This window comes from Salarias fasciatus, unplaced genomic scaffold (assembly GCF_902148845.1).
Source record: "Salarias fasciatus unplaced genomic scaffold, fSalaFa1.1, whole genome shotgun sequence".
Classification (NCBI taxonomy): domain Eukaryota; kingdom Metazoa; phylum Chordata; class Actinopteri; order Blenniiformes; family Blenniidae; genus Salarias; species Salarias fasciatus.
Genome location: NW_021941387.1, coordinates 137,908 through 163,548, shown reverse-complemented (window position 1 = coordinate 163,548; position 25,641 = coordinate 137,908). Strand labels below are relative to the sequence as shown.

At 54.8% G+C, this 25,641-nt stretch overlaps 1 protein-coding gene across 10 annotated transcripts; it reads left to right on the top strand.

Moving 5' to 3' along the window:
- The first annotated feature begins 809 nt into the window (after nt 1–809).
- On the top strand, nt 810–22,625 carry rsf1a (remodeling and spacing factor 1a). 10 transcript variants are annotated; one of them, XR_003931135.1, is made up of 19 exons: nt 810–1,013; nt 3,093–3,184; nt 3,276–3,368; nt 3,445–3,650; nt 3,719–3,852; nt 4,419–4,514; nt 6,242–7,490; nt 7,587–7,782; nt 7,855–8,094; nt 11,654–11,758; nt 12,659–12,738; nt 12,833–12,881; nt 16,966–17,075; nt 17,442–17,506; nt 17,573–17,750; nt 17,826–18,043; nt 20,590–20,787; nt 20,883–22,018; nt 22,453–22,625. XR_003931135.1 is itself a non-coding variant. In XM_030087453.1 (18 exons), exons 1-18 carry the CDS (start codon nt 860–862, stop codon nt 21,656–21,658), a joined length of 4,215 nt encoding a protein of 1,404 aa, XP_029943313.1. In that variant the 5' UTR covers nt 810–859; the 3' UTR covers nt 21,659–22,625. The 10 variants fall into 10 exon arrangements, 4 of the variants coding, with proteins under 4 accessions (XP_029943313.1, XP_029943310.1, XP_029943312.1 ...); XR_003931130.1 differs by having other exon boundaries at nt 22,085–22,625; XR_003931134.1 differs by having other exon boundaries at nt 20,883–22,169; nt 22,368–22,625.
- Nucleotides 22,626–25,641: the final 3,016 nt, after the last annotated feature.

The following is a 25,641-nucleotide window of genomic DNA, read 5'->3' as shown; positions in this document are numbered from 1 at the left end:
CCAAAAACCTTCCCCGACTCAAATCTGAATAAACAACAGCTCACCCTCACAAAAACAGTAAGTCTGCTGTTCTAGATGACTAAGGAATTGCGCTAAATGGGCCAATTTGCCAAAATGTTGAAGTATCGCTTTAAGTGACCCTGATGGTGTTGCTTTAACCTCCAGTAACACAGAGGAACCTGGAATGACCTTTGACCTTTAACTCCCACATTAAACAGGCCTGCAGGACCTCCTTCTTGTAATCTTCTAAAATCAGGAACATGTTTGACTCAACTGAATCCATCATTTGTTCCTCCAGTTTAAAAAAGGAAAAACAAATTATATATATATATATATACATACATATACATATATTTATATATACATACATACATATACATATATATATATACATACATATATATATATACACACACACACACACACACACACACACACACATACATACATACATATACACACACACACATCTATATATATATATATATATATATATATATATATATATATATATATATATATATATATATATATATATATATGTATATATATACACACACACACACACACACACACATACATATACATATATATATTTTATCCCTTTCTTTTTTTAAAACTCTTCATCCTCACTATGGTCCTTGTCGTCGTGTCCGTCCTTGCTTCACTTTGCCCGTCCGGTCCGGTCGGGTCGGGTTCGGACCGGGGGCCCGGGTCACCCGGGAGCGCCCGCCCCGTCCCCTGTCCCCCGTCCCCCGCAGCCTGACGCCGGCAGACGCTCCACTCCCTCCATTCATTTCATTCGCGGAGCCGCATCCCAGCAGCGACCCTCCCCTCCCGTTTCTCTCCGCCTGGAAAGATGGCTGCTCCGGCGGTGGTGATGAGCTCCGGCCCGCCGCTCTGCCCGAGCTTCGCGGAGGTCTGCTCGTTCCTGGACCGGTACGGACCGGCGCTGGACTTGCCCGAGATGACTTTCCCGCAGATGGAGCGGTATCTGCGGGACACGACGACAGGTAGGAGGTCGGCGGCGGAGCGGGTCCGCGGTGGCCGCGGTCCGCGGGGCGAAGCGTTGGAGAGCTGCGACACTTGAAACCGAAGGAAGCGGCGGCCGGCACGACCGGCACCCCCACCACCACGGCGAGGGTGGCGGGGAGCGCGCTGCGAGCGGGCCGGCAGGCCCGGCGGGGCAGCATCACGCCCGGGGTTGGGACGCAGGGCTGCCCCGCCGGGTCGTGGCCGGGCTGAGAGTCCGCCTCGGAGCGGAGAGCACCGTCACGGCACAAGTAGTGTGGAGACATCCGGGCGGCTGCTAGCCCGAAGCTAGCCGCGCTCCGGGGGCCGGGCGAGGGGGACCCTCGGCCCGCCGCCCCGCGGGGTCCGGGCCGGCGCGGGGCGGCGGGTCGTCGGTGTCGTCGGAGCCATCGATCCGTTAAAGTTGCCGTGGGAGCCATGATGCAGCAGCAGCTAGCTCCGGACGGCTGTCAGGTGGAATTTTTCACCGGCCTCGCCTCACGCCAGCCGGGCTGCATCGGGGCGGTTGGCGGTGCTTTCGTTGCGGGTCTGGGTGTGTTTGCGGGGGCTCAGGGACACTTTGTCCCGCGTCGGGGACGCAGTTTGGACCCAGCGGGGACGTTAGTTTCAAACACTGTTATTTTTTGGCTGTCAGATGTGCGCATGCGCAGTGTGGACATTAGCTTTAGCAGACAGCAGTTAGCTTGAAGACTCGCAGCGTTTATCTGAACTTCTGTCTTCCGGAGGACTTTTAGAACCTTATAGTTCTCTAGAAAGGGATGGTTGACATTCCTACTACTTTATCTTTTTAACAACTAGCCTTACATCCTCGATAGTTCTGCTATTACGCTTTTCTAGCCCCTAATTACCTCACATATTTATTTAAAATAATCAGTGTTGTCACGTGTGCATCATTTCCATGACTTTATGGTTTCTGTCGTAATAAACGTGCAGATATTTAGGTTATGATGACTTTTAATTAATCAAGCGACATGAATTTCGGTTTACTGTTTCATGCAAAATAAACCATGCAGGAAAACTAATTTCCTGTAAATGAAGAGTTCAGTGAAAGCATTACAAAGACAAATGAAGAAATAATAATAATGAATAATCCTCCCCGTGTTCTCTTTACTGGAGGGTCCTCATGTTTTCTAAATATCTTAGTCAACATATAAAATACTGAATTGACTTTATTTGTAAAACACAAGTCAAAGTGACCAAAAATTCTGTGCAACATCCTTAAAAAATGTATTGATCAAATCTAACAAAGATCATCACTCAGGGTTCTGAAGATCAGAGACAGATTTCAAGACAGAGGAAGCATGTGCAGGAATCCACTATTTAACCAGCATCATTACAGCCATCATCCATCCATCCATCCTCTTCACCCCTTCATCCAGCTCACGGTCTCAGCCAGCTGTGGGTGAAGACTGGGTTAAAAATCAGCCTCATCAGATTTTCTGCTCTGATTTACTTTCTTTCAGATTTTTGTACAGCTCTCATTTATATTTTTACAGCACTGTTTCTGGGATGTCTGAGGGTGTGGATTTTTCAGTTTAATGTTTCCTGAGCAGAGAGTTTGTCCAGATGAAGTGTGCTGGGTAAAGGAGGCATGCTGTGGCGTCTTCAGAGAACCCAGATCGTTTTTCTGGAATAGAGATTGGTTGCTCGAAGCGTGCTCTCCACTCCAGCTCATCTCAGCCGTCAGAGCCTTTAAGGGCCTTGCTTCATCCACGAGACGGCGTTCATGTTTGGAATGAAATGGTTCTTCCCCAAACTGCTTCCACAGGGTTTAAAGCGTAGCATTGTCCAAGAGGTTTATTTTGTATGTGCGTGATGATAAAAAGCTGTGGCACGAGGTTTTGCTAAAACACCTGAATTCAGTAATCCACAGGTGTCACTGAAGACTTGAGTCCAGACTGAGCAGAGATCTCTCTGCAGTAGTGTGATCAATAAAAACGTCTCGCTGACATGTAATGCTGCTTCAGTCGTGCTGATTAAAGGTTCTTCCGTTTGTTCTGCTGAACTTACAGCAGATTCTTGAAGGCAGTGACGTTTCCATCTGGGTTTTGTGTTGTCAGTTCCTAAACCGCTAGTGGAGCTCCACGTCAAGCTGCTCAGGAAACTGGGGAGGTCTGTGACGACCGACCGCTGGGAGAAATACCTGGCAAAGGTGAGCGCTCGGGGGACTCGTGCCACCGGGGTGAGTGGCGGGTTCAGGTCCAGAGCCGGGCCTGGTCTGACGCTGTGCTCTCTCTCTGGAGGTTTGTCAGGAGCTGAACAGCACGTGGGCGTGGGAGCTGGAGCAGAAGGGCTACCAGGAGATGTCCATGGAGTGTAAATCCAGCATCCTGAAGGTAGGCGGTAACGACCCCGACGGTCTCTTCCCCCGCGGCGCTCGTCATCCTGCTCAGTTTGCGTTTCGCCCCTCAGTATCTGTGTGAGTGTCAGTTCGACGACAACCTGAAGTTCAAAACCGTGGTGAACGAGGAGGACCCGGAGAAGATGCGCCTGCAGCCGATCGGGCGGGACCGGCAGGGCCTGATGTACTGGCTGCAGCTGGACCAGGAGCAGAACGTCCGGCTGTACACGGAGGAGCAGGACGACCTGGACGGGTCCACCTGGAGGTGCATCGTCAGGTAACGCTCCCGTTGGCCGCGCCTCCTCCTGCGGCGCCGCTCCAGCTGACCGCTTCCTGCCTCCGCAGGACTCGGAATGACCTGGCCGAGGCTCTGGAGCTGCTGAAGGCTCAGGTTGGCATGAACCAGGACCAGGACCAGGACCAGGACCAGAACCAGAGCCAGGCGTCCAGGAGGAGCAGCCCTGCAGGGAAAGATGCAGGTATGCTCGGTGAAGAGCCGTTGTTCCTTTGGCCGTGAAGTTTAGGAATAAGTCGGAGGATTGAGAGCTTTCAGGAATCTGCTCATGTACATGGAAGCACCAGAGATCGTGGAACCTGTCCCCAGAGGAGACCTCTACCCTGTGCCACCTCACAGCAGGAGGACCCAGGTTCAAGACCCAGCTGTGACTCTGTCTGGAGTTTACATGTTCTGCCTGAGCTGGGTTTTTCTCTGGCTTCCCACGACCCAGAGCATGTTTCCTAGGCTGAGTGGTGACGTGCATGTAGGTGTGTTTGCACTGTGATGGACCGTACCACCTCCTTTAATATCAGCTGGGGAAGACGGATGTCCTAAAACATTTATATTATAAAACTGCAGAACTGCCATGAAAATGATATCAACTAATGTTATTAAAATCCAGTCCAACCACAAACTTCTCCAGGGCCACAGGTTGAACAGTTGTCATGCTTCTCAACTAACCAGTGTTAGTTGTTCTACTGGCTCCCACTGAATTGAACAGGTGTAAACGTGCCGGGATGTTCTGTTGGTTCTGTTTCAATCATGCAGATGAAGAGTTGGTTGACTCCAAGCCCTCCAACAGAGAAGAGCCCACCGACTGCAGGCTCCGCCCCGAGGAGGAGGAGGAGGGGCCTTCAGCTCCAGGTGGGGTGCAGGAAGCAGAGAGCTCACTCTTACCTGAAACAGTCGTCCTTCAACAGTGTCCACTGATCCCTTTATCCGTGTAACATATGCTGAGACTTCTCTATCGGCTGCAACAAGTGAGTCTGTCCTCAACTTTCAACCTCAAGCACCAAGTCCTGAGCAGAGCACCGACCACAGAGACAGTCCGCCATGTCCTCACTGAATGTGCTGATCAACATCCCCAGAACATTAACACAGAGAGAGAGAGAGAGAGAGCATAATACAGACACACAACATATAATACAGAGAACAATCTGAAACCACTATCTGGACAGAACCAAACCAGAACCGATAGCTAACTCAGAGACTGACAGAACCAGAGTCTAAGGGATCAGTATGAAACGGATCGTTTTGACTCGGTTTCAGCCTCGTCTCTCTGCCTGGAGTCCGCTCTGCCTCCAGCATCGTCCCGCCCACAGCACCATCTGATTGGTTACATTCAGAGTGGGCAGGGCTAAGAGCCAATCAGCACAGTGCCTGCAGAGCCATAGACATACGTGCAGAGAGCCATAGATGTATGTGCATAGTGGCAGGAGTGAAGAAGCTTCTTCAGTGAAATCCGCTCTGAAGAGAAGACATCGCTCTTCTCAGGGGCAGATTAATCATTAAGGGCTGGATTCTGCTGTCAACACAGACGACACGCTGTAAAACACCGTAAATCACAACATGCTCTATGAAAAGAGTCTTGCTAGCTCTATGCTAACGTGTATGGGAAAACCCATTGGCATGCTAACAGTTAGCACAGTGGTCATGGAAGTATTGTGAGAAACGTTAAAATGAGAAACATTTCACCGACTAAATACAAAACACAATAGGGCTGCAACTATTACTCGAGTAACTCGAGTACCTTGAGTACAAAAAATGATCGAGGCAAAGTTTATACCTCGAGGCTTTGTTTAATTAACATCACGTGGTGATGGGGTGCGCGCACACATTTGTGTGTGAGGGAGAGAGAGAGATGTGGCGTGCGCGTGTGTCACCCGGATTGTTGTGATTGGCTGACATATCCAAGCGATGCTGGACCGGGTCCTGACGCCTGTCCCGTCGTGAATTTCTGTCCGCTGGGGTCCGCGCGCAGCCCTGCGCGTGGCCACGTTGCGTGTACAGTACGTGCCGGTCGCGCCGGTGTAGACTTGTGTCAGAGCGCCACTGCACACAAACCATGCAGTAAAGTGACTGTGAAGCCATCAGGCTGCTGCTCCGTCTACAGAAACTTCCAGAGAATGGAAAACTGGTGAACGTCGAGAGCAGCCTCTGACCCGAGGAATGAGATAGAAATGAAAGTGAAAGTGCAATCGCTTGGGCGCCGCCCCGCGATTCAGAAATAGAAAAGGCTAAAAAATAAACGAAATGATAATAGACTAACAATGTATGAGCTTCATTTTCTATAAATATTCTGTAATAAAAGAGCAGATAAACAGAAAAGCTCCCCGAGGAGGCGTGGATCAGTGCGCATGTGTGGAACGTACACCACGTGACCCAAATGTAGAGTACTCCATTACTCAAAGAAGTGATCAACAGAGTACTCGATTCCAAAAATACTTGATGGTCGCAGCTCTAAAACACAAATGCTAATTATTCCATTGCTAACAGGCAGACACTTCCCTCCAGTGTTGACGTGATGGATGCAGGATGCTTCTTGTGCGGCTGGCTGTTTGCAGCGATCTGATTGGTCCTCTGTCTTTCAGTGGTGAAGCAGGAGCAGCCGCAGTCCGTGAAGCAGGAAAACACCCAAGCCGAAGTGGACAAAACCAGAATCGACCACAAGCCGTCCGTCATTGACAACCGCGTGAGCACCATCACCACCGTCATCAAATCCGAGTCCAGGGACTCCGCCGACGGCCCAGCCAACGCCGTGTCGGTCGTCATGGCGCCCAGCAAGACCGTGTTGAAACCAGGGGCGACCAGGGAGGAGGAGGCAGAGCGGGCGGTCGTCAGGAGCAACCAGCAGGCCAAGATCCCCCTGAAGAAGAGAGAGCTGAAGCTGGCCGAGAGCTTCCCCAGCAGCCTGCCCGGCGGCGGCGGCGGCGGCGGCGGCTGCAGCATCATCGTGTGTAACCCCTCGGTCATTCAGACCAACGACAGTCAGGCCAGAGAGGGGAAGCTGTCCAACTCCACAGCGCCCCCCGCTGCCCTGGCTGTCCCACAGCAGAAGACCAACGGCAGGCCGTCCCTGCCCCTCCCCCACACAGAGGGGCAGAATGGAGTTCTGGGTCCGGTGGGACCGGCGGGTCCGGTGGGCCACGTGGGGGTCATCCGCAGCCCGTCGGAGCGCCTGAACGGCCCGCGGCCCGGCAGAGCGGACGAGGAGAAGGAGCCGGGCCGGCAGTCGGTGCTGGTGAGGAAGGCCGCTCCTCCTCCTCCTCACGCCGCTCCCAGGGACCTGGACCGGATCCCCGAAGCCGCGGACGGCGGACAGAGGACCGCGGGGGACCCCGTCTCCCCGTCTCCGAGACCGGCGCCGGACGACGGAGGGAGAGGAACGAAAGAGGAGCCGAAGGAGGAGAGGAAGACGGGTGTGGACGGGAGTCCGCGGAGGGAAGACGCCCAGAGCGTTGACGGGAGGACGGAGACGAGCGTCCGCGCCGCAGACAGGCCGAAGACAGGCGACCGGGAAAACGACACGCGCTGCTGCAGCGTCTCGCTTCTGAAGGTCGACCATCAGGATAAAAAGACCCTTCAGGGGGAGGGGCTCAACGGCGGGCTGGCAGCCCCAGGTAAGGACGCTGTAGCGGCATCAGAGGGCAGGAAGGTTCCCAGAGAGGAGGCCTCCTCGGAACTCCAGAAAGAAGGAATCCGGCTGAAGATCAAGATCCCGCCTCACCGGAGAAACAAGCTGCGGGGGAGGGGAGGCAGAGCGCCGGAGAGGGAGGCCGAGCCGGAGGTCCAGGAGGAGGAGGGGGGGCGGCCTCTGAGGAGGTCGGCCAGGATCTGCAGGTGTGTCTCACAGGGAACTTCATCTGACGGTTGTAGCTGCTGCAGCTGCTTGATTCTGACTGTTGGTTCACCTCATCTGCACCTTTTTCCTGGAAGATCATCTGCTTTGCCAACCTGCAGGCCGAGCTCCAAGGCCGCCGCCAGCGCCAGGAAGAAGCCCCGCGGCAAGCAGGCTCCTCCCACCAAAGGCAGGCAGGACGAGGACCGGGACCGGGACCGGGACGAAGACGAGGAGGAACGCGGCTTGAAAAACAGAAAAGCTGAAGCAGTGGGACCGGTCAGGAAACGAAGGGTAAGACTTCCTCTGATCTGATCGACACTCAAACTGAAACAGTGATTCACAGACTGAAGGATCTGTCTGCAGGGCAAACGGCGGCACCGACACCCCCGCTGGTCCAACATCCGGGCCAAGAGACGCAAACTGGACGAGGGGGAGGAGCTGGAGGGAGGAGGAGGAGGAGGAGGAGGAGGAGGAGGAGGAGGAGGAGAGGACGACAGCAAAGCAGGGAGCTCCTCCTCCTCCTCCTCCGAGTCCTGTAAATCAGAGGAGATCCACAGTGAAGACGCCTGTTCTCACTGCGGCCTGCCCAACCACCCCGAGCTGGTGAGAGGACACACACACACGCACGCACGCACGCACGCACGCACGCACGCACGCACGCACGCACGCACGCACGCACGCACGCACGCACACACGCACACACACACACACACACACACACGCACACACGCACACACACCTCCAGGGCTTGAAGACCTCCGGCACAGTGCCGGAAATCCGGTGTGGAGATATTTTGGGGTTTTTTCTTCTTCTCTGTAACCGGTCATTAAAGCAACACTGAGGAACTTTCAGTTTTGGTTGATTTTGGCGGCGCCAGTGGACATAAGCGGTAGTGTTTTTCCTGAAGGAATACTACAGTTCCCATGAGGCCTAGCGTGTGGCGTGGTAAAATGCTGCTCCCGGTGGCGTGCTGTCGGACTGAACTCGCCTTCATTTGTTTCCAGTGGCTGTGTGAAGGACGGATAGCGACGAGGTCATGAATCTAAATGAATCTAATGGTGGCTAGGTTGAAAAGTTCCTTAGTGTAGGTTCAAGTGACAGTTCTAACTACCAGGGGTTCTCAGTGTTCAGGAGTTTTAGCCAATCAGAGCGAGTCAGGCCCGCCTTAAGTGTTTCACACTTTGGAAGCATCTGACTGGTTTCTCGCCGTGCGCTGATCACTTCTCTGGCTTCTGTATCGAGGCAGCGCGACATTTCCAGAAGTAGTTTGTGTAAATGGAGAAACTTTACGAAGTTATCTATCAGAACCAGTCTTTGTTTTCTGCTGTCATTAATGACTGTTGTTCAGACAGAGCAGCTGACCTCTCACTAAGCCCCGCCCCCTCACTCCCACCAACAGTGAAGGTCTCTGACAGGCGCCGTGACAGCTGCTGCAGCAGGACGGACGGCCGGAGTCGGACTGAGTGTGGAGTCCCGGGACAGGGCTGTCCCCCCCGGGACAGGGCTGTGCCCCCCGGGACAGCCCTGTGCCCCCCCGGGACAGGGCTGTGCCCCCCGGGACAGGGCTGTGCTCCCCGGGGCAGGGCTGTGCCCCCCCGGGACAGGGCTGTGCCCCCCGGGACAGGGCTGTCCCCCCCGGGACAGCCCTGTGCCCCCCCGGGACAGGGCTGTGCCCCCCGGGACAGGGCTGTGCTCCCCGGGGCAGGGCTGTGCCCCCCCGGGACAGGGCTGTGCCCCCCGGGGCAGGGCTGTGCCCCCCGGGACAGGGCTGTGCCCCCTGGGAATAATTCTAGGTGTGGAGCGTGTTTGAGTCAGGGGGGGGTTTGGAGTTCACATCCTGACGGGGCGTTGGTGTCTGTGGACGGAGGGTTTCATATGTCTTCGGAAAGGGAAAAACCCCATCCCCCCCGGCGTCTCTCGTCGGTTCCTCTTATCAACAGGTCGGTTAACTTCCCCAAAATGCTGGAAAACACAAAACAATAATAAGAAGTTGTTGGTTCAGGCTTTGTGTTAGTGCTGCAGCGGGTCTGGTGGTTGGATGGAGGTGGAGCCCTGCAGCGCTGTCAGCGGGTTAGTAGTCCTGGATGGACGCGCCGCTGCGCCCCGCTGCGCCGCGCTGCGCCCCGCTGCGCCGCGCTGCACCCCGCTGCGCCGCGCTGCGCCCCGCTTGTTTTTTTTGTCGTGTTGCCCCGAGTTGAAATGTGGTCCTGGCTCCAGTGTCTGTAGCTCAGTTTGAATATTGTTTATCATGTGAGACAGCCGGTCGATTGAGTCTTTAATCAGCTTAAAACTGTTCCAGACGTCCAGAACACCTCACACACACCTCACACACACCTCACACACACCTCACACACACCTCACACACACCTCACACACACCTCACACCTCACACACACCTCACACCTCACACACACCTCACACCTCACACACACCTCACACACACCTCACACCACACACCCCTCACACACACCTCACACACACCTCACACACACCTCACACCTCACACACACCTCACACCTCACACACACCTCACACCTCACACACACTTCACACACACCTCACACCTCACACACACCTCACACCTCACACACACCTCACACCTCACACACACTTCACACACACCTCACACCTCACACACACCTCACACCTCACACACACCTCACACACACCTCACACCACACACCCCTCACACACACTTCACACACACCTCACACACACCTCACACCTCACACCTCACACACACCTCACACCTCACACCTCACACACACCTCACACCTCACACACACCTCACACACACCTCACACCTCACACACACCTCACACCTCACACACACTTCACACACACCTCACACCTCACACACACCTCACACCTCACACACACCTCACACACACCTCACACCACACACCCCTCACACACACTTCACACACACCTCACACACACCTCACACCTCACACCTCACACACACCTCACACCTCACACCTCACACACACCTCACACCTCACACACACCTCACACACACCTCACACCTCACACACACCTCACACCTCACACACCCCTCACCCCTCACACACACCTCACACACACCTCACACCTCACACACACCTCACACACACCTCACACACACCTCACACCTCACACACACTTCACACACACCTCACACCTCACACACACCTCACACCTCACACACACCTCACACACACCTCACACCTCACACACACCTCACACACACCTCACACCTCACACACACCTCACACACACCTCACACACACCTCACACCTCACACACACCTCACACACACCTCACACACACCTCACACCTCACACACCTCACACACACCTCACACCTCACACACCCCTCACCCCTCACACACACCTCACACACACCTCACACCTCACACACACCTCACACACACCTCACACCTCACACACCTCACACACACCTCACACCTCACACACACCTCACACCTCACACACACCTCACACACACCTCACACCTCACACACACCTCACACACACCTCACACCTCACACACACCTCACACACACCTCACACCTCACACACACCTCACACACACCTCACACACACCTCACACCTCACACACACCTCACACACACCTCACACACACCTCACACCTCACACACCTCACACACACCTCACACCTCACACACCCCTCACCCCTCACACACACCTCACACACACCTCACACCTCACACACACCTCACACACACCTCACACCTCACACACCTCACACACACCTCACACCTCACACCTCACACCTCACACCTCACACACACCTCACACCTCACACCTCACACACACCTCACACCTCACACCTCACACACACCTCACACCTCACACCTCACACACACCTCACACCTCACACACACCTCACACCTCACACCTCACACCTCACACACACCTCACACAGTGGGTGTGGAGGACGGGAGGTTCCTCTCCTCTTCCCTGGTTCTCTTGAGCAGGGGTTTGTGGTGGGTGGAGGTGGTTCTGTGTAGCTGAATCAGGAGGGGGGCAGCAGCTCCGGGTCCTGGAACCAGTCTTGGTGTTTGGCCCGGTTCTGCCGTCCAGTGACGCTAACGGAACCAGAGCAGGGCGACTCCATCGATGACCTGATCACCACAGGGCCCCTGGTCTCCTCTCTGCAGATCCTGCTGTGCGACTCGTGTGACGGCGGGTTCCACACCGCCTGCCTGCGCCCGCCGCTCATGCTCATCCCCGACGGAGAGTGGTTCTGTCCGCCCTGCCAGCACGTAAGAACCGCCTCGCCCGGGTTCCCCCGGAGAACCTGCAGGAGCCAGAACAGGGTCAGCCTGGGGTTCCCCCGGAGAACCTGCAGGAGCCAGAACAGAGTCAGCCTGGGGTTCCCCCGGAGAACCTGCAGGAGCCAGAACAGGGTCAGCCTGGGGTTCCCCCGGAGAACCTGCAGGAGCCAGAACAGGGTCAGCCTGGGGTTCCCCCGGAGAACCTGCAGGAGCCAGAACAGGGTCAGCCTGGGGTTCCCCCGGAGAACCTGCAGGAGCCAGAACAGAGTCAGCCTGGGGTTCCACTGGAGAACCTGCAGGAGCCAGAACAGGGTCAGCCTGGGGTTCCCCCGGAGAACCTGCAGGAGCCTGCAGCCTGACCTGCCCTACTGCCAGGGGAACTGACCTATGACCCCAACCGACCCTAACACTGACCCCAGCTGACCCTGCTGCTTCAAATGACCTTCAGTCCTGCTGTCTGGGAGTTTGGAAAAACACCCAGGATGCAACAGTGACAGGAGGAGCTTAGCGCACTTTTGACTCAGTTTTACACCAGAAGGATTGGTGGAGACATGACCTGCAGAAACAGGCCTGACCTCTGACCTGCAGAAACAGGCCTGACCTTTGACCTGCAGAAACAGGCCTGACCTTTGACCTGCAGAAACAGGCCTGACCTCTGACCTGCAGAAACAGGCCTGACCTCTGACCTTCAGAAACAGGCCTGACCTCTGACCTGCAGAAACAGGCCTGACCTCTGACCTGCAGAAACAGGCCTGACCTCTGACCTGCAGAAACAGGCCTTACCTTTGACCTGCAGAAACAGGCCTGACCTTTGACCTGCAGAAACAGGCCTGACCTCTGACCTGACGGGCCAGGCAGGTCTGCTTCATGCTGGTTTTCCTCCTGCAGAAACTTCTGTGTGAGAAACTGGAAGAGCAGCTGCAGAATCTGGACAGCGCCCTGAAGAAGAAGGAGAGAGCAGAGAGGAGGTGAACACACACACACACACACACACACACACACACACACACACACACTCGCACACAGAGCTAATGGCCGCTCCTTGTTCCCTGGCTGCTGCAGGCGGGAGCGGCTGGTCTACGTTGGAATCAGTGTGGAGAACATCATCCCTGTGAGTGACTCTACTGAAGAACTCCTGAAAACCCAGACCCTCCAGACCCTCCAGACCCTCCAGACCTTCCAGACCCTCCAGACCCTCCAGACCCTCCAGACCCTCCAGACCCTCCAGACCCTCCAGACCCTCCAGACCCTCCAGACCTTCCAGACCTTCCAGACCCTCCAGACCCTCCAGACCCTCCAGACCTTCCAGACCCTCCAGACCCTCCAGACCCTCCAGACCTTCCAGACCCTCCAGACCCTCCAGACCCTCCTGACCCTCCAGACCCTCCAGACCTTCCAGACCTTCCAGACCCTCCAGACCCTCCAGACCCTCCAGACCCTCCTGACCCTCCAGACCCTCCAGACCCTCCTGACCCTCCTGACCCTCCTGACCCTCCTGACCCTCCAGACCCTCCTGACCCTCCTGACCCTCCAGACCTTCCAGACCTTCCAGACCCTCCAGACCCTCCAGACCCTCCAGACCCTCCTGACCCTCCAGACCCTCCAGACCTTCCAGACCCTCCAGACCCTCCAGACCCTCCAAACCCTCCTGACCCTCCAGACCCTCCTGACCCCCCCTCCCTCGGTGACAGTCTGAACCTCTGGAAGAGCTGGGAAACCTTCCTGGCTCCGTTGTTCTCAGGCAGAGGGTGAAGAAGTGGTTTAGTTTCAGAAGAGCTTTCTCTCAGCTCATCACAGGCTGATCTGCAGGTTCAGTCTGACTCTGAGTCCAGAATCAGCCGGGCTCAGTCACTACGTCTCCATGCAGTCAGTCTCGGGTTCAGGTCTCTGTTCCAGCAGGTAAACGGGTTATTCCAGATGTTCAGACGCTTCCTCCTGTTTACAGGACCAGGATCTCCCCATCCAGACCACGGCCACAGACACCATGACTGCATTTACACCTCCTGCCACTAGGGGTGCTGTTTGCACGTTCAACCTTATTCTACACAGACACCACAGAAGAAGAAGGGCTGCAGGCTCTCTGCATGTTGTTAGGAAGAGTGTTTAGCCGGCAGGACGTGGTGACATGTTCAGTGCTGCGATGCAGCGTTTTTTCAGTGACAGAGAAGAACTGAACCATCGCTTCACGTTTTATTTACTGAGCAGCAGCTAAACTGTGTCAGCAGGAGCTCCTGGACTCAGAAGACCTGATTCCCTGCTCACTGAGTACTCGCAGGTGCTCTGAGTATGTTGACAGTCAGGCAGTAGTAGAGTTGCCAACCGTTCCTTGAAAAACGGAATCGTTCCGTATTTGGACTAAAAGTGTGCGTTCCGTATGGAGCTGAAAAGGAACGCACTTTGTTCCGTACTTTTGTGAGAGTCAAAACGTGAGCAATGGAACTTGCGCTTTTTTATGAAAACTTAGGGTAAATTGTTCACCGGCTCTCTGAGGTTCTGTGACCAATGAGCTGACAGAGATGGCTCGACAACACAGAATCACTCTGATCTCACTGGTCAAAAAAGACCGTTCCTAGCAGGCTGCGGCAGCTCATTGGCCAACAGTCACAGAGGCGTGGGAAGAAGTAAATCACAACATTAAAGCAGCAGCATGGCTTCCAGAGACATGTAAGTTTGTGCCGTTTCCATATCGGATATATCATGTTTAGTTCATTGATGTGTGTCTGCTGCTGCAGACTGTGGAGTGTTTTCAGTTTAGAAACAGAACCTTGTTGGTTTTTCTGTTCAGAAGGTTTTTCAGTTTTGATTTTGCACTTTTTTAGTTGAAAATAAAAAAAGAACATGTTAAAATCCAGAAGAGACAGCAGCTGTTTGATGTTATTTTACACATTCAGCAATAAATATAGAATAGAATAGGAATAGAAGACTTTATTAATCTCACAGTGGAGACATTTACAGGAGTATAGGCTCATAGAACCCACAGCGGGGTGCAAAAGTAATGAATGGTGCAATAATTAACAAGTTATAGTGCAAATCATAGTAGGATTGATAATAGAAGCTAAAGACAATGAAGATCTAACTGTATGTACAACCTGAATCTTAAAAATATAACAGGAAATATATAATATATAGAATACAAGATGCAATATATAACTATACAGTATGATATATAATATGTACAATATGTTTTAGCGGAGTGAATGGATGATAAAGTGTTGCTGAATTTCTTAAGGGGGGGGGGCAGGATATTATAATGTCCAGGATTATTGCTCATATTCTACACAGTAGAAGTGTCCAGTCTGACAGCGGTGGGGATGAGAGGCCTGTGGTAGCTCCTTCCTGCTCTGAGGGTCTCAGTCTCCTCTGAAGGAGCTGCTGAGCTCCTCTACCGTCCGCTGCAGTGGCTGAGAGCTGCTGTCCATCATGATGATGATACTGGAATGATAACTGTCTCACTGTAGGCCTCAAATACAAACTGATCAAGCTGATCATGAGTTATTGCAATCTTGCTGCTGTAGGTGTGTGTCGCCTAATGTGTTCTTATAGTCTGTAATAGGTATAACTGTGGCAAGATGCTGTTATATATGTGTTTTTCACCCCCCAAAAACCCAGTTTCTTTCAGCTTCCCGCGAGAGGCGTTCCTTATTCCAATCTCTGGGTGTTTGAAACCCTAGGCAGTAGCCCTCTCTGAACTGGAATCTTCCCAATAACCCTGTTGAGCACGGCCATGTAAACACCTGCAAAACCCCCAATATGCTCATATTCTGGTTGTAAAAAACCCCAATATTACCCCTGTGCTGCTCCTTTTCTAACTTCTTGCTGCTCATATAAACGCGCATCGGAATATCCCGGTTGAAAGAGACATTAAATCCTGCTCTGCCATGTTCTATCTGCAGGGAATCAGGTCTTCTGAGTCCAGGAGCCCCTGCTGACACAGTTTAGCTGCTGCTCAGTAAATAAAACGTGAAGCGATGGTTCAGTTCTTCTCTGTCACTGAAAAAACGCTGCATCGCAGCACTGAACATGTCACCACGTCCTGCCGGCTAAACACTCTTCCTAACAACATGCAGAGAGCCTGCAGCCCTTCTTCTTCTGTGGTGTCTGTGTAGAATAAGGTTGAACGTGCAAACAGCACCCCTAGTGGCAGGAGGCGTAAATGCAGTCATGGTGTCTGTGGCCGTGGTCTGGATGGGGAGGTCCTGGTCCTGTAAACAGGAGGAAGCGTCTGAACATCTGGAATAACCCGTTTACCTGCTGGAACAGAGACCTGAACCCGAGACTGACTGCATGGAGACGTAGCCAGTGTGGTCCCACAGACCGGGACGCCTGGACGCCTGGACGCCTGGACGCCTGGACGTCTGGGGACTATTCAGCTCTCTAAACTCAGCAAAGCAGCCTGTGCTTTCAGTGGCGCTCCTGAAGTTACCCTGCCTACAGCACACAGCAGTGGGCGGGGCTTGACAGCAGTGGGCGGGCTTAACAGCAGTGGGCGGGCTTAACAGCAGTGGGCGGGGCTTGACAGCAGTGGGTGGGACTTAACAGCAGTGGGTGGGGCTTGACAGCAGTGGGCGGAGCTTAACAGCAGTGGGTGTGGCTCAACAGCAGCGGGCAGGCTTAACAGCAGTGGGTGTGGCTCAACAGCAGCGGGCAGGCTTAACAGCAGTGGGCGGGGCTTGACAGCAGTGGGCGGGGCTTGACAGCAGTGGGTGTGGCTCAACAGCAGCGGGCAGGCTCAACAGCAGTGGGTGGGGCTTAACAGCAGTGGTCAGGTCTGAACAGCCTCAACAAACACTGTTAGCTGGATGGAAGGAGTGTGTGTGTGTGTGTGTGTGTGTGTGTGTGTGTGTGTGTGTGTGTGTGTGTGTGTGTGTGTGTGTGTGTGTGTGTGTGTGTGTGTGTGTGTGTGTGTTCTTGCTCGTGCTCTCTTGTCTGCAGGTTAATGCTGGTTTTCAGAGTTCTCCGTCATCAGGGGACCGTCACTCGTCACTCCAGCTGTTTCAAATGATTCCATTGTTTCTTTAATCATCACTAACGAGGTTTCTGAGAGGAAATCAGTGGAGCGGCCGCTTCCTGTCAGGCTGGCGGGCCTGGAGGCGGTGTGTGAAGGGAGCTGAGCCGGGCTGCGTCCGGGTCCTGGTCCGGGTCTGGGTCCGGCCAGGTGCAGGTGAGTCAGAGTCACCCGGTCTCCTGTGTTGTAGGAGGGCGACGAGGACGGAGAAGAGGACAAGTCCACCAAGAAGAAAGATCCCAAGAAGAGCAGGAACCTGGGAAGGAGGTCGACCCGAACCAGGAAGCACATCAGCTACAGGTGACGCTTCTTCTCTCCTGCGGGACTCGGGTTAGCTGTGCTGCTGTGGTTCTCCAGGAGGTTCTAGCAGGAACGTTACTGGTACCTTTGAAGCAGACATCCGGTCCAGAGCGGTTGAGAGCATCATGGTGTTCATGTTGAGGAGGAGGCTAAAATCCAGATGTTGTTCCTGATTTTTCAAGAGTCTCTTGAGCTGCTGTTCCTCGTTTGTCCACCGGGGGTCTCACTGTTCACAGAGGAACACAGGACCAGAACTGAGCTGCAGAGAACACATGATCAGAACCCAGGGACCGTGTTAGCGTGCTCGCTAGCAGGTTAGCATGAATGTTATGAGAGAGTGAAGTTCTTCTGCGGTCCGTCCTGCAGGTTCGATGACTTTGACGACGCCATCGACGAGGCCATCGAGGAGGACATCCGAGACCTGTGTGGGGGTGAGGACACAGCTGGACTTTCCAGGACTGTCCCTTTCAAAGCCACTCACTCTGACCGCCCTGAAGCAGGATCCGGGCGAGGCCGGGCCATCGCCGCCATCCTGTCCCAAGACGGGAAAGACGCTCAGCGGCCAATCAGGAGTCAGACCGTCGCTGCCCGGAACAGGAAGAAGCGGCGTTTGAACGACTTGGAGAGCGACAGCACGGTGGCGGAGAGCGAGGACGAGTTCCTGCTCAGCAACAGGTAGCTGGCATCCGTTTCCTGTTTCCTCTCCGTGGCCAGAGTCCCACACTCTTCCTCCTCTTCCTCTTCCCTCAGCTCAGAGGAAGAGGACTTCGGGGCGTCGGGAGCCGAGGACGACGGTGAAGACGAAGATGAAGACGCAGGCAGCGAGACGGGCAGCTGGGACGGGAAGGCCCGGCACAGGCGGGCGCCCAAACACAAAGCCGGCAGGCCGCCACGCCCGGCGAAGAAGAGGCCGAGACGGCAGCGGAGACGCTCCTCCGAGGAAGAGGAGGACAGCGATGAAGACATGGGTGAGACGTCACTGTTGATTCCCTGCAGAACCAGGCCCAGAGCAGAACCAGGCCCAGAGGAGAACCAGGCCCAGAGGAGAACCCTGCAGAACCAGGCCCAGAGCAGAACCCTGCAGAACCAGGCTCAGAGCAGAACCCTGCAGAACCAGGCCCAGAGCAGAACCAGGCCCAGAGCAGAACCCTGCAGAACCAGGCTCAGAGGAGAACCCTGCAGAACCAGGCCCAGAGCAGAACCCTGCAGAACCAGGCCCAGAGCAGAACCCTGCAGAACCAGGCCCAGAGCAGAACCCTGCAGAACCAGGCCCAGAGGAGAACCCTGCAGAACCAGGCCCAGAGCAGAACCCTGCAGAACCAGGCCCAGAGGAGAACCCTGCAGAACCAGGGTCAGAGGAGAACCCTGCAGAACCTTTGTGGTTTCTGGTTCTTTTCTTCAGAACCAGACTTTCTGTTCCGTTTGGGTTGAAGGGACATACATGGAGACCAGAAGAGGACAGTTGGACATAAGTGCGCCTCCTGGAGATGCAGCTGGAACCTCGCTGATAGACTCTGTTGATTCAGTCCGATGTTGAGAACCCTCCCAGTCCTCTACGGTTAGCAGGAGTAGCAGTGGCGAGTTGGTAGTAACTGTAACTAACCAAGTAGCTATTCAGACACAGTATTTCCACTCTCCGTTGTCGGGAGCCTGTCCTTCTGGGTCGCATTCTGATTCCGACTGCTTGAACAACATTTTTTCCACGATCCATCACCGTACATCTACCGTGAACGTTAGAACTGAGCTCATGGTCCCAGACAGCTGCTGCTTCTCAGGGTGACGATCTGACTCCGTTACCAGCTCCGCCCCGATCGCAGCCTCTGGAAACTCACGCTAAAACCCTGAAACTATGGTGTGGAATGAGGAGCCTGTCATGAACCGCAACAGGGAGAGCAGCCTGTTCTGTCCAGCAGGGGGCAGCAGAACGAAGCTTCCGGACTGACTCTGACAGCTTATAGGGATAAAGCTCCTGCTGAAGACATGATTTCTGACTGTATTTCATTTATTTAGAGTACTGATACATATTACTGGAGCTGACAGGAGGACAGAGACAGGCTGAAGACAGCAGTGGAGTCTGCTGGCGGATCGGCCCTCCTGGTCTCTGCAGCCGGTGCAGCGAGGCGCTGATCACCAGGCGGGACTGGGTGGTTCTGGTGGAGCCGTGGCGTTCCCAGCTGCACTTCCTGTCCCTGAGTAGTATGGCGCCGTTTAGCAGGCACATTAAAGGTGCTGGAGGCAGGATTCGGCATCTCCGCCATCTTACTTAGGGTTACCTCAGCAAGATGGCGATTTGACCCATCTAAGATGGCAATTTGAAACCCAGCACAGCCAATCCTGTCCTGTTTTCTCTGACTTCACGCCCTTACGCAAGTTAAGCCCCTCCCACAAGAACGTGTGACGAACGCCCCTCGACCAATCACGGTTAGAGCCTCAGGGGCTCTTCTGATTGGTCAAAGATACCTGGAGCTGCCGAGATTCCTTTTCAGCTCAGAACAGAGACAGATGGAAACGCTGCGCCCTCGCGGTAGAGCAGTTATGCTACACTCCTAAAGGATTATCAATGGGTACTCTGACATTTAATCCAAAGAAAACTCAGAAACATTAGCAGTGACTAGCAAAATCCTGCCTACAGCACCTTTAACAAATAACCAATCGTGTCTCCTGGAGACTCTGAAGAACCTGTCCCCCTGTCCTCCTGTCTTCCTGTCCTCCTGTCCCCCTGTCCTCCTGTCCTCCCGTCTTCCTGTTCTCCTGTCCTCCTGTCATCCCGTCCTCCCGTCTTCCTGTTCTCCTGTCCTCCTGTCATCCCGTCCTCCCGTCTTCCTGTTCTCCTGTCCTCCTGTCCTCCCATCTTCCTGTTCTCCCGTCCTCCTGTCCTCCTGTCCTCCCGTCTTCCTGTTCTCCTGTTCTCCTGTCATCCCGTCCTCCCGTCCTCCTGTCCTCCCGTCTTCCTGTCTTCCTGTCCTCCTGTCCTCCCGTCTTCCTGTTCTCCTGTCCTCCCGTCTTCCTGTTCTCCTGTCCTCCTGTCATCCCGTCCTCCCATCTTCCTGTCCTCCTGTCCTCCCATCTTCCTGTTCTCCTGTTCCCCTGTCCTCCTGTCCCCCTGTCTTCCTGTCCTCCTGTCATGCCGTCCTCCCGTCCTCCTGTCCTCCTGTCTTCCTGTCCTCCTGTCCTCCCGTCCTCCTGTCCTCCTGTCCTCCCGTCTTCCTGTTCTCCTGTCCTCCTGTCATCCCGTCCTCCCATCTTCCTGTCCTCCTGTCCTCCCATCTTCCTGTTCTCCTGTTCCCCTGTCCTCCTGTCCCCCTGTCTTCCTGTCCTCCTGTCATGCCGTCCTCCCGTCCTCCTGTCCTCCTGTCTTCCTGTCCTCCTGTCCTCTCGTCTTCCTGTTCTCCTGTCCTCCTGTCCCCCGTCCTCCCGTCCTCCTGTCCTCCTGTCTTCCTGTCCTCCTGTCCTCTCGTCTTCCTGTTCTCCTGTCCTCCTGTCCCCCGTCCTCCTGTCCTCCTGTCCCCCGAAGGTTCGGACCAGTTCAGCGACACGACCGACAGCGATTCTGACAAGAAGAGGCAGGGCCTGAGGCGGGGCCAGAGCCAGCAGGTCAACTACAGAGAGACGTCGGAGTCGTCGGACAACTCGCAGTCGCCGGCCGCCCAGGAGAAGCCCCGCCCCCGAGGGCGACCCAGCAAGGAGCGTCTGTCCAGCGACTTCAGTGACGGTCAGTCTGCGGCCTGCCGAGGCGTCACCATGGAAACAGTGAAACAAATCTGCTGATCTTCTGTGTCAGGACTAATTTCTACCTTCTCTCTGTAGCGTCGCCGTCCTCCAGAGACACCGAGGAAGAGGACGATTATGACGATGACGAGGAGGAGGAGCGGAGACGGAGTCGAGTCACCAAGAGGAGAAGAGTGGAGGACGCTCTCCGGAGGAGGACCGGACACACCGTGGAGGACGGCGAGAAAGGGAGGCGGCTGAAGAAAAGAGGAGTGGAGGACGGAGAACGAAACCGTAGGACGAGGTTAAAGAGGACGGACAGAAAGGTGGACGACCCGCAGAAGATGGGCCGGGGGAGGCGCAGGGAGATCCTGTCGGAGCAGCGGCGGAGGCGCCTCGCCCAGATGTTGAAGAAACGGCGGCCGTCCACCGACGACGAGGACGAGACAGACAACTCCGAGTCGTCTTCGGAGGAGGACCGACCCGTTCGGAAAAGACTGAACCGCATCGATTCCGACGAGGATGAGGACGAGGACGAGGAGGAGGACGAGGAGGAGGACGGGGGAGAGAAGCCAGCGTCCAACAAGTGTCCAGCGGGGGACAGCAGGACGGACAGCAGGACGGACAGCGACGCTCAGGAACAGGAGACGGGCCGCGGCTCGTCTCCAAACGGACACCAGACCTCCAGGATCCCCGTCAAGCCCGGGGCCGCGGCAGGGGGGCGGGACCGGCACAACGGCCCCCCGCATCCGGAGGGGGCGGGGCAGCGGGAGGGGGCGGGGCATGGGGCAGGGCAGCGGGAGGGGGCGGGGCAGCGGGAGGGGGCGGGGCAGACTGACTGCTTGAACTCGGTCCAGCTCAGCCTGCAGTCCTGATGGCTGAAAACACGGATTCTCTGAGAACCTCCACCCAGACCCCCCTCTGGAACGCCACTCCTCACTCCTCCTCCTCTCACTCCTCTCACTCCTCCTCCTCTCACTCCTCTGGCTCTTCCTCCTCCTCCTCTCACTCCTCTCACTCCTCCTCCTCTCACTCCTCTGGCTCCTCCTGGGCTCTAGGGGGCGCTGTGGCTGGACGCTAACCCTCCTGAGAGGCTGAGGGTGGCAGCAGAGGAGGAGCAGCTCATGAAGTCCAGCTGCTTTCTGTTCTCAGTCGTCACTTCTGGATTTTTGAGGGTTGATCCAAAAAAACCCTGAAAACATTTGTCGTCTAAACTTGAGGAAATAGTCCCAGAGGTCTACAGCTCTGCTGGTGGTCTACAGCTCTGCTGGTGGACTACAGCTCTGCTGGTGGTCCCAGAGGTCTACAGCTCTGCTGGTGGTCTACAGCTCTGCTGGTGGACTACAGCTCTGCTGGTGGTCCCAGAGGTCTACAGCTCTGCTGGTGGTCTACAGCTCTGCTGGTGGACTACAGCTCTGCTGGTGGTCCCAGAGGTCTACAGCTCTGCTGGTGGTCTACAGCTCTGCTGGTGGTCTACAGCTCTGCTGGTGGTCCCAGAGGTCTACAGCTCTGCTGGTGGACTACAGCTCTGCTGGTGGTCTACAGCTCTGCTGGTGGTCTACAGCTCTGCTGGTGGTCCCAGAGGTCTACAGCTCTGCTGGTGGACTACAGCTCTGCTGGTGGTCTACAGCTCTGCTGGTGGTCTACAGCTCTGCTGGTGGTCCCAGAGGTCTACAGCTCTGCTGGTGGTCTACAGCTCTGCTGGTGGTCCCAGAGGTCTACAGCTCTGCTGGTGGTCTACAGCTCTGCTGGTGGTCTACAGCTCTGCTGGTGGTCCCAGAGGTCTACAGCTCTGCTGGTGGACTACAGCTCTGCTGGTGGTCTACAGCTCTGCTGGTGGTCTACAGCTCTGCTGGTGGACTACAGCTCTGCTGGTGGTCTACAGCTCTGCTGGTGGTCCCAGAGGTCTACAGCTCTGCTGGTGGTCTACAGCTCTGCTGGTGGTCCCAGAGGACTGCAGCTCCAGCTTTGAGCGACTGAGGACGGCTCATGTTTAGTTTCCAAATGACAGACGTCACTGGATCTTCTGACCCAGAGGAGAGTGAAGTGTTGGTTCTGTTGGGTCCACATGTTTCCTGTACATAAGTCTACCTGTACGCTGTTCCTTGTAAGATAATAGATGTTCTGTTCTCTTAGTCCTCTTGTAAAATATAGTGTTATATTTTCTATATGAAGGAGAGACGCTGCTGCCCTCTGCTGGTGAGAATCGAACCCACGTTGAGCCACAGGCCCCAAAACATGTCCCACTTCCTGTTCTGCAGAGGAAAAGCACCAGGCTTCAGACAGGAGCAGAGCTTTGAGTTTGTGGAAACTTGGTTCTCTCCACTGTGCAGCTGCACGGCTGACCCGCTGCAAACGTCTGCTTCTCTGAAAAACTCCTGATGGTGAAACACACGCAGTGATCTCAGTACACTAAAAAAACTGTCACCGCTCATTTTGAAGTCTGACTTCACCAGCACGTTCGGAACGATTTGAATGTGTTTTCCAGTTCAAAGTCACTTCGTGAAAACAGGACATCTATCAAAGCTTGAAGAGGCGCTCCCAGAAGCCTCTGGTCAGCAGACTGGAGCTCGTTACAGATCCGCTTCTTTCCCATTCACGCTGATGTGTGTCAGTCCAGTGTAAATACTTGATGGAAATAGAGTTAAAATTCATTTGACAGACAAGTAGAAAAACCCCAACAAATTCTAAGATGTTTTATAGAATTAAAGTTATTGTGTGGAATGATATTTTTTCACCTTCAGCTACAATCAGAACTCTGAAAACTTTGCTAAACTCTTCAACACTAAACAGTCAACAGCCACAAAGAGCACGATCCTCCAGACTCCACAGCAACCATGACTTAAGCCCCTTTCCCACCGGCCAAAAAACCCGTTCAAACCCGCTAGCCCCCGGCTCCTCATGCAGCGTGAAAGGGTTTAATCAGCTTTTAGACCCGGGTCTTCAAACTCTGCAATCGACCAGGGTTTTTAGTGGGAGGGGCGAAAGGGAGTGGGAAAGGCAGACGCGAGTCGACGCGGTACTTTACGTGATGACGTCGACATAGCGCGGCTACGTTGGCGCACTAGTTGTTGTTTCTGGACACGGCGTGAGATTTCTTTCGTCAACATGACCCAGTATTGGCAAGATAGCGAGACCAGAGAGCTCCTCCTGATCCGTGGGGAAGAGGAGATTCGTCCACAGGTAACGGGGACTGTGTTCCGCTGCATTGTTTACTTTCGCTTTGCTCCGTCACGCTGATGATGTCATCAACGTGGGACACCATCAGCGCGGGAAGACGCAGCGACACGGCTCGCCAGCAGGCGGTTTAGACTCGGGTCTGCAGGCAGTGGGAAAGGACACAAAAGCGGGTCGAAAACATGAGTCGACCCGCTAGTTGCAGTGGGACAGGGGGATCATGAGAAAAGACAGGAGTACACTCAGATCACATGACCGGTCGACGGTTGACAGAAAACACCGGATGTTCAGTGTTGCCTGTCGGGAAACCAGCTTACAAAAGTAAGTCACTGCATCATCAGCAAAGTTTATTTTTGCCTTATTTTGTAATTAATGGAAGAATTATTTTTAGTAACAAAGACAGTTGCAGACAGGTGGGATGAGTGAGGAAGGTACCTGAGGAAACAGCCGGGGCCTTTCTGGAGGAGCCGAAACCTCCTGGAGTCAGTCGCATCGTTTTCGCTTGATTTCAACATCTTCCTGCTGAGACTTCATACTTCAGTCGATTAAGGCTCTGTGTGTGTGTGTGTGTGTGTGTGTGTGTGTGTGTGTGTGTGTGTGTGTGGTGTGTGTGTGTGTGTGTGTGTGTGTGTGTGTGTGTGTGTGTGTGTGTGTGTGTGTGTGTGTCTCAGATGGAGAAGGCGGCTCTCTCCCAGCTCTCTGTTGTACTGTTCCTGTAGTTCTGCTGTAACATAAATGTTTTCTAAGTTATTAAAGCAGCTCCGGGCGTCTCCTCTCAGTCTGCTCATGTCTGCGCCTCGTTTTTCTCTTTTAAACTAAACCAAATGAAAGCTGCCAGCCCCGCCCAGCAGCTCCAGGAACCAGGGACCCCGTTCACTTTGGCGTGTGGTGGATGTCAGTCCGGTGCAGGTCAGGGTGATGGACAGGAGGGCTCACTCTACGGCCTGGGTCTGGCTGCAGGACCTGGGTCTGACTGCAGGACCTGGGTCTGGCTGCAGGACCTGGGTCTGACTGCAGGACCTGGGTCTGGCTGCAGGACCTGGGTCTGACTGCAGGACCTGGGTCTGGCTGCAGGACCTGGGTCTGACTGCAGGACCTGGGTCTGGCTGCAGGACCTGGGTCTGACTGCAGGACCTGGGTCTGACTGCAGGACCTGGGTCTGGCTGCAGGACCTGGGTCTGGCTGCAGGACCTGGGTCTGACTGCAGGACCTGGGTCTGGCTGCAGGACCTGGGTCTGACTGCAGGACCTAGGTCTGGCTGCAGGACCTGGGTCTGACTGAAGACGAGGGCCTCAGACCACCCCAGACACATGTGGACACTTTCACTGTCAAAACAAAGACAAAGACACTCAGACCATGTGGTGCTCAGCTCAAAAGGGGTTTCTCTCTCTCTCTCTCACACACACACACACACACGCACACACACACTTAGATAAACATTGAACTGAAGAGGGTGGGTTCCCACTCCTACAGATACGACTGATAGGTCCTGATGTTGCTACTTCCGTCGATACTGCTGCTGTTATAATTACTACTGCTGTGGGACAGCGCCCCCTGTTGGCGAGCCGCCACTGAATAAAGTACGGTACGTTTACACAGGATTGATTTTCGAGCTGAATTCTCGAGCTGCCTCTGAAGGCATCACGAGAGCAGAAAGTCCGAGCGGTCCTGAACGCCCCAG